This window comes from Balaenoptera borealis, assembly GCF_965194805.1.
Source record: "Balaenoptera borealis genome assembly, chromosome: 2".
NCBI lineage: Eukaryota > Metazoa > Chordata > Mammalia > Artiodactyla > Balaenopteridae > Balaenoptera > Balaenoptera borealis.
The window spans coordinates 103,552,678-103,571,507 of NC_138867.1; the positions used below are offsets into that span (position 1 = coordinate 103,552,678).

Here is an 18,830-nt window from a genome sequence, read left to right on the forward strand (position 1 = left end):
AGACAATACACAATTTTTTCTTCATGTATTTCTTCATGAATGCAGCAACTATTGAGTACCTACCTGGGGAAGCCACTATTTTATTCCTGGCAAATGGCAGAAAGTAAGACAGACCTAACCTCTGCCCTCATGGACCTTCTATTCTAGGTAACCATGCTTCTCCTTATCCCCACTCTAGAAATCATGTGGGAAAGTGTGCAATTTTGATAGGATACCAGTGGCACGACACATGACCTGTATCAATAATCCATTTCCAGCATAAGAGGACTGCTCAGAGGTGTTACGGCAGAACATTATCTACCATTCACTATTTTAGGTCACTGCTTTACCAGGTAATGGATAACAGAACAGCTGAGCTATACTAACTGATTGATAAATATTATGCCCTTATTTGGGCCTTCTGCATCTCTGTTTCATTTAATTTAACATCTGATAAAATGCTATATACCATAGAAACTGGGCATAGAAAAATACTTAAAGTTTCCAATTTTAATATCAAATTTGGAATTTCATTTATATGAAATGTCCAGAATAGGCAAATCCACAGAGACAGAAAGTAGGTAAGTGGTTGTCAAGGGCTGGGGAGAGGGGTAAAGGGGGAATGATTGCTAATGAGTGTGGTGCTTCTTTGGGGGATTGGTGAAAACGCTTCAGTATTAGATAGCAGTGATGGCTGCACAACCGTGTGAATATACTAAAAATCACGGAAGTGCATACTTTAAAATGGTGAATCCTATGGTACGTGAATTATATCAATAAAAAAGTCAAGTCAGGTATTCAGTCAAGCCAGACACAATGGTAGTGAGAGGCCAAATTTTCGAAGTCCATCCATAGCTACCAGGGGACCCTTTTTACAGACTGTAAGAACCAGGTCAGTCAGTCCATTCTCAGGTGGTGGAGGACAAGCAATATGTACTGGGGCGATCTGAGGACTCAGATTCAGGCTGGGACGTATCTGGACAGAGCAGTAAGTGGATGAGAAAGTCATCTGATCAGACTTGCCTGTTGTAATCTTAAGTTGTTCATGCAGTGCCTTAATACATCCTTAAATCATACTCAAAACTTCCACACCTGCTGGAAGCAACAGGATCCCAAGTCTATATAGAAATCACTGGGATATACCTGTAAAGGAACTCTTCCAATTTATACAGACATGGCACCACACACACCTGGAAGACGTAGTAATACACCAATACACCTCCCGCGCAGTATGTGCTAGCCTTACACATGGAAACTAGGCTTTCTCCATGAAAAGGAATCACAAACATTTTAAAGGTAAACTTTGTTTCACATGCAAATACCTGATGAAAGGTCTGCTGTTACATATAGTTCTGAGGAAACTTCTTATTCACTCACCTGCTCACTTGCTCATTCACTCATCTCTCTACTATGGTCATAACTCAACTCCCAGGCACCGATGATAATTTAGTAAGAGCAATCAGTATAAATACAGTAAATGCCACTTACAAATGAAATGTCTGTTGCTACAGGACCACAAAGAGGTGTTAAAATTTCAGACTCTCCCCATCAATTTTAGAACATATAAAAGTATCTATCTGCAATGTAAGCAATTAAAAACCAAAAATACAAAGTAACTTGATACAGGAAGTGCCAAGCACTTGCCCAGTCCGTTTAACAAAAAAGTAACAGGCTGCTCAGAAACTCAAAGATGCATACAGGTATCATCTTTATTTGATAAAATACATAGCCAAAAGATTACTTTAGAGAAGGCAAACGACACATCCATTTTAGAAACGTCCTTTTTGTTTCTTTAAATCTAAGGCCCCCTCTAGCGTTTGAAAACAGTCACATGCAGCACACAGTGCAACTGAAGGCACAGTCACAATATTTACCCGAAACCTTCCCAAATAAAAAGAATACTTCTGTTCCATTCATGTGGCACAAAAATCAATGAGAGAAAATGTCTAGCCATAATTAATACTTCACATTCTTGCTATAATTCACATATTCATTATTCTCTCAGTAATTTCTCTATTTACTGTTGGGTTGTTTTCAGATTAATACTTGTTAACAAGGGGGGAGGAAAAAACATATAAAGCATGTAGGGACTTTAATTTCCCAAACAAGAAATATACCACCTTGAAAACAACAGAAAATTTAGTGTCACCAAATAGCCTATTCTGCTTTTGTGGAAGTTATCAGTAAATAGTATATATTTCCTAAAGTATATACTTAAAATTTATTATATTTGGGAATAAGAAATTTTAAACTACATATATTTCAAAGCTCACCTAATCTGTGAATTTGCTAATCAAACCTTTTTAGTACCCTGTAAAAGGAAGTGGAAAGTGTTGCTTTGAGGGCAAATGTTGGCTCTGAAGAATACGATGTAAAGGAATTCTTAAAAATTTATACTGACATGGCACTACATAAATCCGATGACTTAATCTCATGTTCTTTTGTAAAAGACTGATTAAACTCAGGGGGAGTCAAAAATAGTAGGTTTTCACTCTACTTTCTTAGCTAAAGCGTTTATGCGTCTGTTTCCATGTTTTATTACAGAGGGTTTACATTAACAACTAGTATTACTATTACTGGAAAATGAAATCTCTATTTTTAACAAAAGAAAACAATGCAATCTTGAGCAGGAGACTGACAGAGGAAACTTACTAAGCTATTACTTCATATTCTTAAAAGTTAAGAGTATACTAAAAATTTGAAAATTCAATAGCTGTTGAAACAAGTTTAATCTGTATTAACTTTATTTAAATAAATGACTAATTTGTCACTCAATAGATCACATATGGCTTCTCTGCACTGATCCTGCTTTCTGTTTGCGAACTTGTCACCTGCAAATGTTACAAGTTAAAAAAGACAGCTCATCTAAAATGAATTAAATAAAACTAGTTGCATTTGCAAGTGGTCTCAACTTTTAAGATATCTCTATTCAAATGAACAGGACAGCATTTTTAAAGTGCAACATATACTCTTTTGGCTCAACATAAAAAATTATGTAACTGGAAATTACTACAGTCATTTCTCTGAGAACAAATTTAGTGAAAAGCTGTTTTGAAAGTTACCCATGAAATTATAAATTATGAGAAACACTGAAAAGTCATTAAAAATAAGAATATAAAATGCAATTACAAATAAACCAGAGTGGGAGAGGTAGCATAAAGTAAATAAAATCAAATAAATACTATACAATAACATACAAAATTTTGCTTATAAAAAACTGAAAATTGCATTGTAAAACATCCATTTTCCCTTCTTTTGAGGGCTTTACTATGAAATTAAAATTTAGACCTGGAGTCTCTGTAAAGATTTTCCAAATGTTATTAATTACTGGCATTGTTTTTTGCCAAAATCTCTCCGATCTGTCGGTCAAGTTCACTTATTATTCGATCCTCATGATTATACACACCCGTCCTCATCAAAGTATCCCTTTCTTCTATGAGGCGAGTCAAATAATCATCCAAACCTTCTTCCAATGCACTGCCATGTGGGCCATCCATTTTTCCACTTGCAATCTCTCTGGAATCCTGGTACTGTTTTTGTTCTTGTTGCCTTAACCTGAGAAGTCAAGAACACATGCCACTCTAGCAAGCAACAAACACTCTTTTGGTTTTTGGTTAACAACACCACTTAAAAACAAAATGATTTAGTGGTAAAATACATTTTTTTAGTAATATTTTCAGGAAGAAAACAAAAACCACTTGGTTGGCCAGAGTTAGCACACTTATAAAAGACAGTTTTAAAAAAAATACTTGTTTTTCTAATTATAAAATACATGAAAACTGTAGAAATTTGGGGAATGTGTAGAAAAGAAAATCATCACAATCTTAACCAGAGATAACCAATCTGAGTAATAATTTTCTGTATTCTCAATTAAAAAATGCATGTATTTAAAACACAGTATTGCTAACTTTTTAGAAAACTATATATGCAATTCTGTACATTATATGTATCACTTATTAATATAATGAATATCTTCCTATACATTATTATTGATCTTTAGGTTGTTATTAAACCTTTGTTATGTTTTTTGAACATAAAATTTTCTTCTAAATTCATCCCACAAATATTTACTCTTACTAAACAGTGCTAGGTTTGGGGGATACTGCAGTTGAATCAAGAAGAAAAGTTCCCGTTATTATGGAGCTTATGTTACTAAGTATTCATAGAAAGTGATATTCTATAGATGTGAATGCCTGGTTCAAAGGGCATGCACATTTTGAGTTTGTATGGATAGCTTCAAGTTATATTCATGATGATCTTATCTAAGAGATGAAGAAAGGGGAGCAGGTGCCAGCCTGGGATTTGGGTCTTTACAATGGAATATCATCAATCACTTTGCCTTGAAAATGGGGAGTATACTTGGCATTACTATCACTTAGTAAGTATACTAAGTTTGGACACAGAGTAGGTTTTAATTTGGAATCTACAACTAAGACATAACTTTATACTCTACGTACCTGGCTACGAAAATATTTAATTTGCAACTACTCCTAACCTTTGTCTTTATAAATAAGATAAAAAAGCAATTGAGTCTAAGTCCCTGCTTCTAGATGGTCTTCATAGTAAGTAAGCCAATGAGAACCAAATCCGCTTCTCCAATTACACATGGCGAGGGGGGAAAAGGGAGGAAGAGCCTGGGAGGAGAGTGCCCTGCCCTGACAGACAAGGAGCGCTGGGCCCCGGAAAGGGTGCAGGAGCACTGGGAGTGTACAGTGTTGTTTGTTCATATACCTCTCTGAAGCCTGAACTGACTCCTAAGATCCCTCACAAAAGAACAAGAAACTGAGGTATACAGTCCAAAAAGGACACCAAATACCTCTATCTGTTCTAAGAAAAAAACCCTAAATAGTGAGGGCCCTGTGCTTTGGGACTGGGGTGGGTGGAAATCAAGTGATTAATGGGACACTAGTAAAACTGCGCAACACATGGGGATGAAGTAAGAGAAGATTTCTGAATAGCTGTTTTTCCCCTACTCTAACTCTTACAGCTCTCTTGGAGGAAGAGGTCCTCTTGGGAGATTAATGACACACAGTGCCAAACTATGTACCAGGAAGTTCAGCCATTTCCCTGTTCATCTGTGTATGCATGAAGGACAAATGAAATTTTTACACAACTGAGAGATTATCCCTATCAAGTCTTTACTAAAATGCAATCAACATTCATGATCACAACAGGATTTTAGAACCCTGTGGCTGAAGAAGTCCATAAAGCTATCAAAGGAAACTTTACTTCCCTGACAAACACTATGTGTGGACTCCACTCACCCAGCTTCGTGTCACTAGGAACCTACTGCTTTTAGAATTGCTCTGTTAGAAAGTTCCTTCTTATATTGAACTCAGTATGCACCTTTATACTTTCCAATAACTGGCTATGATTCTGTTCAAGAGGAAATCCTACTGAATTATTTTTAACATGGTAGCCCTCCAGATATCTGAAGAGAGCTTACTAATACTTTGCCCAAGACTTCTCTACAAATTAATATCCCTCACTCTCCTAACCACTTTTTGGTCACATTCCTTTGGCAGCTCTCTAGGTAGCTGATTTCCCTTAAAGTCTGTTGCACACTGGTAAGAACAACCCAGAGGCGGTTTTACCACAGTGTGTACTGAACACTCCTTCTATGAATGTCCCTAACTGCACTGGCTCTTTGGCAGCCAAGTCACATTGTTAGCAGTAGTCACTTAAACCCCCCTAGGCTTCCTCACAGCAACTGTTTTATTATGTCTTGCCCATCACTTAAGAGATTTTTCTTATAATTTATACAGAGAACTCTGCTTTTGTTTCTAATGTATTTAATCTTGTTGGTTTCAGTTCTCCCGAAACCACCAAAACAGTGCTCAGCAAACAGTAGGTGCTTAATATGTATTTGCTAAACTAAAACAAATTGCTATACATAATAGCAAAATTTTGCAAGGCAAAGGACATGTTAAAATTAATTTGTAACATCTTCCAAACCTATGATAGTAGATACCAAATAAATATTTGCTGAAAAAGAGAATAACAGTGTGAACTGAGCCCTGTAGCATGCATTATAGACCTTGACCTTTTCCAACCGATATTTATACATTAATACTCTAAATGCAGTGGTGTAATTCAGCTCCAAACCCACCTAATATAGTGACTGAATTTTCCCCATTTATATAGGGATATATCATGGGATATTCTGTCAAATGTTATGTCCTATGTATACATTGTGTCCTCCCCAAATTCATATTTTAAAGCCCCAGCCCACAGTGTGATGGTATTTGGAGATGGACCCTTTGGGAGATGATTAGGTTTAGATGAGATCATGAGCGGGGGGTGTCATGATGAGATTTATGCACTTATTAGAAGAGACACAGTAGAGCTTGTGAGGACACAGCGGTAAGGCAGCTGTCTAACAAGCCAGGAAGAGAGTCCTCACCAGAAACTAACCATGCTGGCACTTTGATCTTGAACTTTTAGCTTCCAGAACTGTGAGAAAATAAATTTCTGTTGTTTAAGCCACCCAATCTATGGTATTTTGTTATGCCAGCCTGAGCTAAGACAGTATGCTTCGCTGCAAAAAAATACTAGTCTCTTGCTAAACAAAAGTCTTCCTGTACACTCCCCTCAAAAAGACAGTAATTTGTTCTAATACTGCTTCCTAATGATTACTTTTCTAGCATGACATACTTGAAATTGTAACTAAGATGAACATGACACTATAGAGAAGCCCATTGTTGCAGAGTAGTTAAAAATACAACCTCTAGAATCAGATATGAACTCTGGCTCCCTGATTTACTAGCTGTGTGACCTTGGAAAGGGTACTTAAATCTCTTTAATCCTCGGTTTCTTCATCTCGAAATGGGGATAATATCTTCCTCAAAAAGTTGCTTCGAGGATTAAAAAAAGTGGAGATAGGCATATAAGGCATTTAAAATAGCTGCTGACACACAGGGCAATAATTAAGAGCTATATTCTGTATTACTTACATTAATAATATAACAATATTTGAAATTTCTTATACTTTATATAATTAAAAATTCAGTGTAATCAATTACCTTGAAATAGCAATAATCCTAAAATAGACACACAGGAATAAAATTTAAAGTACTAATGCTATGAGTGGAAACAAAAAAGCTAAATACGGCTACATTCATGGCAAAAAAAATGTTAAGAGTAATGGTCTTTGGCAAAGATTTTCTATCGTATAACTCAGCTACATTTTATATATGATGTACCTTATTCTTGAAAGACCTGATGTTGTACTTTCCCTAGACCAATGACTAAATAAAAAGTTGTCCTATTTGAACTTTTCTATGGAAAAAAAGTAATTTTTAGTTATTATACCTGTTCAGTTCATTTCTTATATCCAACAATTCTTGTCTCTCGGTGTTTACTGTATCTTTTTCCTCAGCAGCCAAGTAACGTAGTCTCATCTGTTCCAACTCTTCTTGCTGTTTTTTAAGACGAGCCATTTGACTTTCTTGCTCCCGCTTGAAAGAAACAAGCCAGATCTCTAATGTTAGGAATAAATATATTTATATGACTTTGACTTATGATTATAATCCTCCTTGACAGCACCCATGATAGAGCCACACACCACAGATTCTTTCTATTATCTAGAAAGCCCAGGTTCTCTTTACAAACTCTTCTGTGATTTCCCTTCTTGTTATAAGCCATAACCACTCATGGCCCAATCAGTGATTGAGGTTAGCTAAATATCGTAAGATCTAATAGTAGTTAGAGGGAAGAAAGAGTCTGCTGTCAACACAATGAGTTGCCCCAGGACCAATGATAAGAGTAGTATTTAAGAAATGGTTAATTATACAAAATTATCTAAGAAATTACAATTATAGAAAGGAATGGTAAATTATACAAATTTAATTACACAAAATACAAATTATACAAAGAGGTAACAAGAAAGATTCAGTAACTGTCCCTGTACTAGTAACTCCACTCCTACCTCAAGAAATAATATGCCTTTCCACTCTTTTCTCCAGGCTCACATAGAAATCTATGCACATGATAAAATTTCTTTTATATAAATGTGTGACATTCCACATAATGGATATTCCATGATTTAGTCAACCACTCTCTCAATAACAGACATTTTGGAATGCTGCAGTAAGACACCCTGTCATCTAACATAGTTAGCTCATGAATCTTTCTTATATATTTCCTTAGGGACCACAAGTGCTTTTCTTTTTTTAGGACAGACCCACTAAATGGGAAAGCTTGGATCAATAGGTAACATCATCTTTTTTAAAAAAGAAGCATTTACTGAATAATAACAAAACTACCGAATCATAATGGTGCACTCTGGTCAAATTTTACAAAGTGAACGACTCACATAACCACCATCCAGAACAAGAAACAGGAGATTATCATAACCCCAGAAGCCCCTCTGTGTTCCCGCCCAAGTCACTGACCACTCATCCTTCACCAAAGATAGGACTAATTTCTAACACCATGAATAAGTTTTCACTGCTTTGAACTTTGTGTACGTGGAACTGTACCGTGTAAGTTTATGTCTGGCTTCTTTCGCTAAACGTTTTTTCAGATCCGTTCGTATTATGTGTAGTTGATGATTCACAGTACTACATAGCATTCTATTGGATGAATATACAGTCCTTTCATTCCACTGCCGAGGGACATTTGCGTTAGTTTCCAGTTTTGTATTATAAAGCTGATGTGAACATTATTGTACATTCATGGACTTTTGTATGCATTTCTACTGAGTATATACCTGTGATTCAAACTGCTGGGTCACTGGGTATAAGAATTTCAATATTAGTAAATATGGTCTGTTTTTAAAGTAGTAGTACTAATTTACACTCCCATGTAAGCATTCCAGTGCTCTATACTCTTGCCAAAACTGCGTAATGTCAGTTTTTTCTTTTTTCTTTTTTTTCATTTAAACCATTCTGATAAACTTATGTAGTGGTATCTCATGATTTTATTTTGCATTTTTTCAAATACTAATGAGGTTGAACATGTTTTAATATTTTTAATGGCATTCTTATTCTGTAAAGTTCCTGTTCAACCATTTGGCCCTTTGCTCTACTTAGCAGTCCATCCTTCCTTATTGATACGTGTGTGGTTCTTTACATATACTGGATAAATCCTTTGTCAATTATTTAAATTGTAAATATTTTCCACTAGTCTTTGTCTTGCCTTTTACTTTAATGGTGTTTTTTACTTAATTCTAATATGGTCCAAATTTATCTGTCTGTCTTTTTGTCTGCCTCAGTTTTTTGTTTTTTGTTTTTAATTTTTATTTATTTGGTTGCATGGGGTCTTGGTTGTGGCATGCATGTGGGATCTAGTTCCCTGACCAGGGATTGAACCCGGGCCCCCTGCATTGGTAGCCTGGGGTCTTATCCACTGTGCCACCAGGGAAGTCCCTGCGTGCCTGTTTTGAAGACACTACTTTACATCACCCTCTTGAAGCTTCATTTATCAAAAATTCATATGCAATTGGTTTTGTGTACGGTGAGATCAAGTTTCTTCTTCTCCGCATACAGAGCTCCAACTGACTTAGCAACATTTACTGGAAAATAACTTTTTCCCCCACTGCTTGGCAGTGTCACCTGTTATACATCACCTCTGTCCTTTCATGTATGAGTTGTTTCTGGATTCTCTATCCTTGCATTAAACTTCACTGTCTTAATTACTGTAACTTTTGTAACGATAACTGGATATTTGATAGTATGTCTTCTGTCTTCAAAATTCTTTTAGTTATTCTTGACGTCTGTATTTTCATATAAATATCAGTTTCTAGGGTTGAAAAAAAAAGGCCTGCTGGAACTGCTTATGATTATGCTGAATCTACAAATCAATTTGCCAAAACCATTATCTTTACAATATTAATTCTTCAAACAGTGAACATAGTTTACCTCTCCAATTATTCAGGTCTTCTTTAATTTTGTTTAACAATATTTTATACTTTTCTATATACTGAGTAGCATCTTTCTTTGAATGTGCGCCTAGGAGTTTCAAGTTTTTAAATGCTACTGCAAATGGCAGAGTTTTAAAATTTCTGTTCTCTGTCTCTGGTATAGAGAATTAAAATTGATATTTACATACTCATTTTGTTTCCAGCAAACTTGCTAAACTCACTTATTAATTCTAATAGGTCATCTGTAGATACTTTCTGGTTTTCTATGTACATAACAACTGTCATCTGCAAATGACAACAGTTTTATTTTTTCCTTTCCAGATGATAGACCCTTTCTCTCTCGGCCTGTTACACTGGATAGAACCTCTAGTACAATATTAAAAAATGATAATAGAGGGCATTTTTCTCTCATTCCTGATCTCAGAGGAAAACCTTTAAGAAATATTTTTTGGTAGGTTTTATTAGATTAAGAAATTTCCCCTACATTCTTAGTTTGCTAAGAATTGTTACTGGGAATGGGTACTGACTTTTTCTGCATTTTTGATAGGAGCATTTGATTTCTTCTCCCTTATTTTTTTTTCTTTTATAAATTTATTTATTTTTGGTTGCGTTGGGTCTTTGTTGTTGGGTCTTTGTTGCTGCGTGAGGGCTTTCTCTAGTTGTGGTGAGTGGGCTTCTCATTGCAGTAGCTTCTCCGAGTTTCGTAGCTCGGGCTCTAGGCGCACGGGCTTCAGTAGTTGCGGCACATGGGCTCAGTAGTTGTGGCACACGGGCTTAGTTGCTCCACGGCATGTGGGATCATCCCGGACCACAGCTCGAACCCGTGTTCCCTGCATTGGCAGGTGGATTCTTAACCACTGCGCCACCAGGGAAGTCCTCCTTTATTTTTTAAGGGGGTAAATAGTCAACTTCCCCTTTGTTTAATAAATAAACTTAGTTGTGATGCTTACAAGTTTTATATCTATGTTCATGAGATTGGCCAATTAATTTTCTTATAATGTCCTTGTCAGATTTTAGGATCAAGATAACGCTGGTCTCATTTTTTTAAAAAGTGAGAGGTGTTCTCTCTTCCTAGTTTCTGAAACAGTTTGTGTAAGATTAGTGTTAGTTCTTTCTAAAATGTTTACTAAAATTGAAACGTGAAGCCATTTAGGTCTGGAGCCTTCTTTTGGTGAAGGTTTTTCATTACATATTAAATTTCTCTAATAGCTATATGACTACTTCTATTATCTGTTTCTTTTTGTATTGGTTTTGTGAGTTCTGTGTCTCATATTCACATAAAAATTTCATACCATTCTCTTATCTCCTTAAATGTCTGTGGATCTGTAGCCCTGTCCCATTTTTTTTAAACCTTGATATTGGGAGTTACTGCCTATTGTTTTGGTCCTTGAACACTCTGCCAACTTTGTTGATTTTGCTGTACATTTTCCCCATAATTCATCAATTTTTACTCATTTTGATTATTTCCTTCCTCCTAATTTCCTATTTGCTTATTGACTGTTTGAAAGGGATATTTAGAGAACAGATTTCATGCTTTTCTTATTGATATTTTTCAAGTGAACCTGAGGCTATAAATCTCCTTAAGCACAATTTTCATTAAAGCTCATGTCTTGATATGTTTTATTTTAATTATTTAGTTCAAAACATTTTCTAATTTCATTTGTGGTCTCCAATTTAGCCATGGGTTATAAGAAGTATACTATTTCAATCATGGAGGATACTTATTATCTTTTTATTACTAATTTCTAGCTTAATCTCATTGTGCTCAGAGAACATATTCTGAATTACAGTTCTCTGAAATTTGTTTAGAATTGCTGTTCGATTCAGCATATGAGCAATTTAGCTAAATGTTCCAGTGCACTAGAAAATGATGTGTATCCTGGGACTTTTTTGATGAAGTATTCTACATATAACAATGGTTAGGTCATCTAAATCTTCTAAATCTTATTATCCATTGTTGGTTTGCTCTATCAGTTCCCAGGAGAGTTATGGTAAAATCTACATTATGCATTTGTCCATTTCTCCTTTTAGTTCTATTAATTTTTGCTTTATATAAATTTGTGGCTGTTACCAGGAACACTCAATGTAGAATTGTTGTCAACTTCTAGGTGACTGACCCTTTTCTGATTATGAAAACTCTCTTAATCTACAGTAATGCCTCTTGCCCTAGAGTCTAAGCTCTGTGGGTTAATATTAATGTAACGTACAATTTCCCCTTTTTAAATTTAACCATTTTGTACTCTTATAGTTAAAGCGTCCTTATATTTAAGTCACATACTGTTGTTTTTTTAATTCAGTTTTTAGTTGAATATGTCTTTAATAATGGTATTCAGTCCATTTATATTTAAAGAAATGGGTGATATATATGGGTTTAAATCTTTACATATTACTCTTTTCTACTTCTTCCATCTATTTTATGTTCTGCTTCTCTCCTTTTGTCCTTTTTTAGATTAATATTTTATGCCATTCTATTTTTCCCTTCTATCAGCTTATTTTTACTCTTCTTTTACATAGAAATTAAGACCTTTACAACTTCACAGACAATGCAACATACTTTAAACATTTTAACTCTATTTATTCCTTCATATCTTTCGTACTGTTATTTGCCATGAATTTTAATTCTCTATATACTTTAAACCCAACAAATACTGTGATTATTATTTTCTCCCCATTTTTGTTAGTCTGAAAGTCTTACGTCGCTTTCAATAATGAAGTACATTTTCACTGGATACTGAATTTAGGTGGGCCATTACTTCCTTTGAGTACTTTAAGGATGTTATTCCACTGTTTTATGAATTCCTTTACTACTGTTGAAAGTTCATCTGTCAATCTCATTGTTGCTCCTGTGAAGGAAACGTTTCCCTCTTCATCCATGGCTTTAAATATTTTCTTTGCTTTGGGGCTATTTTTTTTTAATTTTTATTGGAGTACAGTTGATTTACAATGTTGTGTTAGTTTCTGCTCTACAGCAAAGTGAATCAGTTATACATATACATATATCCACTCTTTTTTAGATTCTTCTCCTATATAGGTCATTACAGAGTATTGAGTAGACTTCCCTGTGCTATACAGTAGGTTCTTATTTGTTAACTATTTTATATATAGTAGTGTGTATATTGTCAATCCCAAACTTCTAACTTACCCCTCCTTCCCCCTTTCCCCCTGGTAACCATAAGTTTGTTTTCTATATCTGTGATTCTATTTGTTTTGTAAATAAGTTCATTTGTACCATTTTCTTAGATTCCACATAGAAGTGATATCATATGATCTTTTTCTTTCTCTGACTTACTTCACTCAGTATGACAATCTCTAGGTCCATTCATGTTGCTGCAAATGGCATTATTTCATTCTTTTTTATGGCTGAGTAATATTCCATTGTACATATGTACCACATCTTCTTTATCCTTTCCTCTGTCAATGGACATTTAGGTTGCTTCCATGTCCTAGCTATTGTAAATAGTGCTGCAATGAACACTTGGTGCATGTATCTTTTCGAATTATGGTTTTCTCCAGATATATGCCCAAGAGTGGGATTGCTGGATCACATGGTAGCTGTTTTTTAAGTAACCTCCATACTGTTTTCCATAGTGGTTGTACCAATTTACATTGCAACCAACAGTGTAGGAGGGTTCCCTTTTCTCTACACCCTCTCCAGCATTTACTGTTTGTAGACCTTTTTATGATGGCCATTCTGACCAGTGTGAGGTGATACCTCATTGTAGTTTTGACTTGCATTTCTCTAATAATAACTAGTGATGTTGAGCCTCTTTTCATGTACTTTTTGGCCATGTGTATGTCTTCCTTGGAGAACTGTCTATTCAGATCTTCTGCCCATTTTTTGACTGGGTTGTTTGTTTTTTTCATATTGAGCTGCATGAGCTGTTTGTATATCTTGGAGATTAATCCCTTGTCAGTAGCTTCGTTTGCAAATATTTTCTCCCATTCTGTGGGTTGTCTTTTCCTTTTACTTATGGTTTCCTTTGCTGTGCAAAAGCTTTTAAGTTTGATTAGGTCCCATTTGTTTATTTTTGTTTTCATTTTCATTACTCTAGGTGGTGGATCCAAAAAGATATTGCTGCAATTTATGTCAGAGAGTTTCTGCCTAAGTTTTCCTCTAAGAGTTTTATAGTATCCGGTCTTACATTTAGGTGTTTAATCCATTTTGAGTTTATTTTTTGTATGGTGCTAGAGAATGTTCTAATTTCTTTCTTTTACATGCAGCTGCCCAGTTTTCCCAGCACCACTTACTGAAGATGCTGTCTTTTCTCTATTGTATATTCTTGCCTCCTTTGTTATAGATTAGGTGACCATGGGTGCATGGGTTTATCTCTGGACTTTCTATCCTGTTCCACTGATCTATATTTGTTTTTGTGCCAGTACCATACCGTTTTGATGACTGTAGCTTTGTAGTGTAGTCTGAAGTCAGGGAATCTGATTCCCCCAGCTCCGTTTTTCTTTCTCAAGATTGCTTTGGCTATTTGGGGTCTTTTGTGTTTCCACAGAAATTGTAAATTTTTTTGTTCTAATTCAGTGAAAATGCTATTGGTAATTTGATAGGGGTTGCACTGAATCTGTAGATTGCCTTGGGTAGTATAGTCATTTTGACAATACTGATTCTTCCAATCCAAGAACGTGGTATATATCTTTCCATCTCTTTGTGTCATCTTTGATTTCTTTCATCTGTATCTTAGTTTTCTGAGTACAGGTCTTTTGCCTCCTTAGGTAGGTTTATTCCTGTGTATTTTATCCTTTTTGATGTGATGGTAAATGGGATTGTTTCCTTAATTTCTCTTCTCATCTTTCGTTGTTAGTGTATAGGAATGCCAGAGATTTCTGTGTATTAATTTTGTATCCTGCAACTTTACCAAATTCATTAATGAGCTCTAGTAGTTTGACTATTTTAAATTATTTATAAAAGAGACCCAGTAGAATTCTCTAGCTCTTCTATTATGTGAAGACAGTGGAAAGATGGCCATTTATGAACTGGGAAGTGGGCCCTCTCCAGACACAGGACTTGACCATGTGTACACTTTAATCTCAGACTTCCAGCCTTCAGAAATAAACAACAGAAATTTGTTTCTCACATAAGCCATCTAGTCTGTGCTATTTGGTTACAGCAGCCCAAACAGACTAAGACAGGGGTCTGTGGTTACACAAAAAGTAGTCAGTCTCATATACCCTATACTGTATGTCACTTATGTTCTTTGTTGTATTTTCCATCCTTTTTTCTGTTCCAGTTTGGATACTTTTTATTGGCTTATCTTCAGTTCACATATCCTTGGTTCTGCTGTTAATTCATCTACTGAATCTTACAATTCATTTGTGATACTTTTCAGTTCCAGAATGTCTATATGATTGAAAAGGCTCTACTTCTCTAATACATTTCTCCATCATATCACCTATTTTCTAGTAGTTATCTCTAACTTTGTGTCTGGTGATTCCAGAATCTGTTGATTTATTTCTGTTGATCAAAAGACAATAAGACATTCCACATGCATATCCACAATAATCAGGGAAATGAAAATTTAAGCCACAGAGTGATATGATTTCAGACCCACCAAACTGGAAAAAGTTAATACATCTGATAACAGCCAAGTGTTAAGAATAACAATTACACACCATTCTTGGGAACTGCAGATTTGTACAACCACTTTGGAAAGTAATTTCACAACATTTAGTGAAGCAGAAGAAATGAGTGAACACTATGACCAGAAGTTCTACTTTTAGATATAAACACTAGAGAAACTCTTACATGTATAAAATTTTTCACTGTTGTCTTATTATGAGAAACTTAGAATATTCATATGTTTGTTTTATAAAGCAATAAAATAAACTTTAGCTACTGCATCAAAATAGCTAAATTTTGAATCACACAAAGTAGTCACAGAAGAATGATTCAAAGAGAATATTTCCATGTATATAAAGTTTAAAAACATACAAAAGTAAACTGTTGTTTACCGATATTTTTAATACTTTATAAGCTTATAAAGAAAAGCAAAGGAATAATAAGTACCAAATTCAGCTAAGTAGTTACCTGCGGAGAGGATGCAGGTTAGAAAAGGCACAAGGAGCACTGATAATGCTGTTTCTTACACTAGAAGGTGGGGGTTGAAGTGCATAAGAATCTTCTTTTTTCCCCCTCTTTGGAATGTATGATATATTTCATTTAAAGAGTAATTATTAAAAAATAAAGAAAGGAGGGGCTTCCCTGGTGGCGCAGTGGTTGAGAATCTGCCTGCTAATGCAGGGGACATGGGTTCGTGCCCTGGTCTGGGAAGATCCCACATGCCACAGAGCAACTAGGCCCGTGAGCCACAATTACTGAGCCTGCGTGTCTGGAGCCTGTGCTCCGCAACAAGAGAGGCCGCGATGGTGAGAGGCCCACGCACCGCGATGAAGAGTGGCCCCCGCTTGCCACAACTAGAGAGAAAGCCCTCGCACAGAAATGAAGACCCAACACAGCCAAAAATAAGTAAATAAAAAAATAAAAATTTAAAAAAAAAAGAAAGGAAAAGAAATCCAGACAAGAATACACCAAATTGTTATCTCTGGCTGAGGAGGTGATAAGGTTACCAGTGACTATTATTTTTCTATGCTAGGATGCTGCAAAATTTGGATTTCTTTTACACTAAGCAAATATAATTGCAAACAGGAAAAAGATGGTCAATTATTTAATTTTAGGTTATTTTGTAAAACTGTAACTTTATAAAACTTGAAACATTTTAATTCTGAAACATAAGCCTTTAAATGCCTTGAATTTTTAATCAAGTATACATCATTAATAATAATCACACATGCACACACAAAAATTAGAGGTTAGAGGAAGAAATCCTCTCTGCTGCCAGGTGCTCTGGGTTAAAGGCTCCTCAATCAAGTGAGTATAATCTTTATTTTGCCTTGGCTGCCTATAAATCCAGAGAGGAGATGTAAACATGCATACACTAGACTAAACAGCGGCTAAAACGTGGCCACTACTTACTCTCCCACTCACACATACCATGTAAGTCTGTGGGAAAAAACTTACAGCTAAACTAAGGAACTCAAGTCAAGTTTTCTGAAAATAACCCAGAGCTGACAAGTCAGTAGGAGGGCCTGGATGGTTTCAAGACACAGTTTTTAACCAAGACTTGGACCTCCAACTGTTTTCTTAAACAAAGATTTACATCCCATCCTTGGCTAAATTACTTGTAAATTAATCAAATTAATTACTCTGAGTGGATAAGCAGGAGGCTGGACAAGATAGTGCTGATGTCAGCCAATGAAGTCTGTGTTGTTTTAACTAAATATATCAGCTTAGTTTTAAACAGATCTACTGTGCACAAATATGGTAAGGGATTCACATCCTACCCAAAATCTTAGTTCTGTTTCCTGTCCTGTGAACAAACATACCTAGTTTTAATGTATCAGACATGATAAAAATGTTAAATTTCCCAGAACAACAAATTCATACCTTTTAACAATGATTCATTTATTTTTAAAAAGTAGTGGCTGTTATTCTTCCTCCTTAACTATATTCTAATGTGTCAAGAAATGTTTTAAAATAAATATGGTACTTAGAACACAGTAAAGTAACAATCTTAACTTGGAGATGGGAAAAAAAGAAACTAAATTACCCCTTAAATGTCTAACAACCAGAACTCTTTAAAGTCAGTGTTATACATCATACCAAAGATAGCAAATCCAGACTGTATGGATATCGTTTCCTTGTCTTCTAAGTTAGGACCCATTTTATGTTACACTTATTTATATTTTACAGCTGTCGCCTACCCACTTACCCAAGAACAAAAAAGTTTACAACATGGAAACACCGGCTTTTATGCTTGTGAATCAGAAGAAAAGATTTTTTTCCAAATAATTGGAAGATTATGATTTTTTAAATTCACAAATTGACTATACTGGGTCACCTTTGAGTAATGGAAATCTCTGTTTAAACATTCTTTTGGCAATAGGCACGGAGCATTAGGTCTTATTTCCAAGCTTTACCAGCTGGGTTTTGTCATTAACATTTATTAACAACCTAAGATATGGCTTTCGCCGTCTAATCCATACTACACAAATGTTTTGTATGGCCCTCCAGAGGATTTTGCTGTGACAAATTACTGGCAGAGATTATAGCCCCGTGGCTATTCACCAGAGGCAATGTAAAATTAACATGGTACTAATCCAATTTAAACAAGGAGTTGCACAAACAATCCTCTGAACAAAAGCAGATAGAGGATTCCAATTTTATATTCAAATACAATGTGTTTTTAATAAAAAGCTTTAGAAAAAAAAACTGAAGTAACTTTCACACATATAAATTGTGCCTATTTGATGAAGGTATTAATTTTAATTTTCCAAAAACAGTGGCAGAACACAATTCACTATGGTAATCGCAAGGTCTATTAAATTTCTTCTTAAAGTGTTGCATCTCAAATGTGGTCTGTAGAACATCAGTGATTCCTAGTGACCTTGAAATATGTTTACAGTGTTGTTTCTAAAGCAGAAAGTCTATGGGATAAGGAATAGAAGTGGTCTGCAATGAAGATTACTGCACTCAAAGAATGAGACTATTTTCTTTCATGAAGTAGAAGTCTGGAGTTGAACCAGGAATTTAACACTATGTTTTCTTTTCTTCTTAATTCACTTACAGTAACTTCAAAGAGGCATCTGAACTTCTGCGATATCCTCTGTTATTAGGCACAAATAGTTAAAATTACTTTGCCAATGCTTTTTAGGCAAGAAGGTAGAAAACACTTAGGAATAAAGGGTAAATAGAAAACAATGAATTAAAGGAAAAATCCAGAAGATAGCAGAAGTGTATGAGAAGGCATACGTTAGGAAGGAGGGGTGCTTGGGTGGGAGCCTTTTAAACTGAACCTTTTTTTAAGAGTCTCAGTCCATGAACTGGGGGGTTTTTGTTCAGAAGATTATTTTCTTACATTTGAAAAACCACCTCAAACAGTGAAAACAACGTCGTCTGTCAACATACATATATGAACATAACTTA

General features: G+C 35.3%; 1 protein-coding gene across 6 annotated transcripts in view; it reads right to left on the bottom strand.

The window, feature by feature from the left end:
• Positions 1-1,670: 1,670 nt before the first annotated feature.
• Positions 1,671-18,830, bottom strand: part of CEP120 (centrosomal protein 120) — a 79,564-nt gene continuing 62,404 nt past the window's right edge. For all 6 annotated transcript variants that reach the window (XM_082380701.1, XM_082380703.1, XM_082380702.1 and 3 more), the window contains 2 exons: positions 7,291-7,436; positions 1,671-3,534 (listed from right to left, as the gene is read on the bottom strand). In XM_082380701.1, coding sequence (XP_082236827.1) covers positions 3,300-3,534; positions 7,291-7,436 — 381 coding nt within the window. In that variant the 3' untranslated portion in view covers positions 1,671-3,299. The remainder of the gene's footprint in view (positions 3,535-7,290; positions 7,437-18,830) is intronic.